At 54.6% G+C, this 2,426-nt stretch overlaps 1 protein-coding gene across 3 annotated transcripts in view; it reads right to left on the reverse strand.

Annotated features, from left to right (window-relative positions):
• Ccdc61 (coiled-coil domain containing 61) overlaps positions 1 to 2,426 on the reverse strand; it is a 19,878-nt gene that overhangs the window by 8,857 nt on the left and 8,595 nt on the right. For all 3 annotated transcript variants that reach the window (XM_021167840.2, XM_029480006.1, XM_021167839.2), the window contains exons 4-5: positions 1,758 to 1,915; positions 399 to 554 (exon numbers count right to left, since the gene is read on the reverse strand). In XM_021167840.2, coding sequence (XP_021023499.2) covers positions 399 to 554; positions 1,758 to 1,915 — 314 coding nt within the window. The remainder of the gene's footprint in view (positions 1 to 398; positions 555 to 1,757; positions 1,916 to 2,426) is intronic.

A 2,426-nucleotide genomic window follows, 5' to 3' on the forward strand; every position in this document is an offset into this window, starting at 1 on the left:
TGGAACTCACTCTGTAGACCAGGCTGGCCTCGAACTCAGAAATCCGCCTGCCTCTGCCTCCCGAGTGCTGGGATTAAAGGCGTGCGCCACCAACGCCCGGCTCAGCCTGCCTTTCATCACCTTTGCTGATGCTGATGCTGCTTCTGAATCTCTCTGGGACCCTGCCCCCCCCCCAGCCCTCCATATGCTGAATCTTTATCTGTGCATCTCCCTCACTGGCCTAGAGGCCCAGAAAGACAGAGCCAGGGCTGTCAATCACTGCTGAATCCCCTGCACCCAACAAAAGGCAGAGAGAGGCAGAGCTGAGAAGGAAGAGAGCCAGTGTTCCCAAGGAAACAGATGATGGGCAGGGCCTGTCCCGTCTACACATCCCCATCCACCACACACCCCAGACTCACTGCTCCCTCAGGTGCCAGATCTCCGTCTCCCGAGCATCCTGGCCGCCATTCAGCCCTCGAAGATGACCCAACTCCTCCTTCAGTGAGCGGATGATGCCCTGCAGGACCACAGGGTCAGGCTTGCCCTGGTACGGGAGGGGCAGCGGGTAGTGAATCCTGAGAGAGGGGATTAGAACCGTGGCATCTCAGAGGCCAAGATCCACCCACCTGAGAGCACAGGTGTCTGTGAGCCAAAGAGCACAAGCACTCGCGGTCCCCAAGAGCTGTGGTTTTGAAGGTTTTGCTTGTTTGGGTTCTTGAGACACGGTCTCTCTGTGTAGCTCTGGCTGTCCTAGAACTCTCTATGTAAACCAGGCTGGCCTCGAACTTAAGAGATCTACATGCCTCTTCCTCCTGAGTGCTGGGAAGTGGTTGATTCTAGGTTCTTTGTCCCACACACCACTGTGCCAAGTCATTCAAGCCCTGGTGACCCAGAGCTTCTGCCTCCAGGATCTGGGGACACCTAGCTGGACAGTGCTGTCTGACTGTCCTGTCAAGCCTGAAGGGTAGGCACTGTCACATGATCTCTACAGGAAGAGCTATCTTCAAGCACAACCCGACCTAGCTCTCCCAGGAGACAGTGGTTGGCCTGAGCTAAGTCAGCCCTGAGCTGCAGCAATGGCAGGATGCCTCCAGGTGGGGTTCCACCATGCGGGTCCTATGGGATTGCCAACTTCCCAGTCACTAGCCCAGGCACCAGGACACACAGACCCTGTTACCCAGCTACTCAAGAGCCATTCCTGACTAGGTGTGCTTGTTCCATCCTGTAATATCAGCTCTCAGGAGGCTGAGGCAGGAGAACTGCCATGAGTTTGAGGCCAGGCTGGGCTACATAGCAAGACTCTCTCTTTAAAAATAAAAGTGAAGGGCACAGAATGACTGGAGCAGTCAGGAGCACTGGCTGCTCTTACAGAGATCTGAGGTTCACTTCCCAGTACAAGACCAGCTCTATGCCAATTGTGAGAAGTCTGCCGAGGACTTGCACAGCCCTGTCCCTTCTTCTTCAAATACACAAAGAACAAACAGAAAGCTCTCGAGTCCCTAAGAGGAATCTAAGCTGTGTGGTAAATGATTATGTTTAAAGCACTTGAGGATGTAGCTCATGGGCAGAGCACTTGCCTACCATGCACAAGGCATGTTCAACTGCTAAAGTAAGGAAACAGGTACTGACCAGTCTGTCACCTGCAGCCAGTCACAACAGGAAAATGACACAAAGCCCACAGACTCTGCAGGTGAAGTAAAATCATTCCAGCCTCCTGGCACTGGGGCTCCTCCCACCCCTGCCACCAGCCTGTGCCCTGAGCCCGCCCCCGTGCCCACCTGTCAAACTCCACCGAATAGATGAGAATGAGGTAGCGTTTGGAGTTGAGCTGGGCCGACCTGGGGGCCAAGGCACCTGGGCGGCCTCCCAGCTTGCGGCTGCGCAGAGACTCTAGGTCTGTGTAGGTGAGCAGGTCCAGGGTGACAGACTCACTGCTCTGTGGGAGAGGAGGAGGGGAGATGCCAAGGACATTCATAGCCACCACGGGACCATGGCCACCCTCCCAGACACTGTGCCAGGTCACAGGGTGCCTGAGCTCCTAACAAGGAGGCTGGTGGGCATGAAACACCCAGGACAGGCACGAAGACATGATTGGAAGAATACGCTGGAGAAAACCTAAGTACCAAAGCACCTCACACATTCCTAAGAGAAACCACACATGCCCTCCTGCTGCGCACAGCCCCACTAACGAGGACAAAGAACTAGTGAGGAATGACCCCTTACAGAAAGTCAGCCAAAGCCTAGGCGTAGAAGCACACGCCTGTCTTCTCAGCACTGGGGAAATGGAGGTGGGAGGATCAGGAGCTCAAGGCCATCCTCAGCCAAGTCTGAGGTCAGCCTGGGCTACATGATATGAATGAAAGGGAAGGGAAAGAAAATATGCAAAGATGGAAAAAAAGAAAGATGGAGAGAGAGAGAGAGAGAGAGAGAGAGAGAGAGAGAGAGAG

Source organism: Mus caroli, chromosome 7 (genome assembly GCF_900094665.2).
Source record: "Mus caroli chromosome 7, CAROLI_EIJ_v1.1, whole genome shotgun sequence".
Classification (NCBI taxonomy): Eukaryota; Metazoa; Chordata; class Mammalia; order Rodentia; family Muridae; genus Mus; species Mus caroli.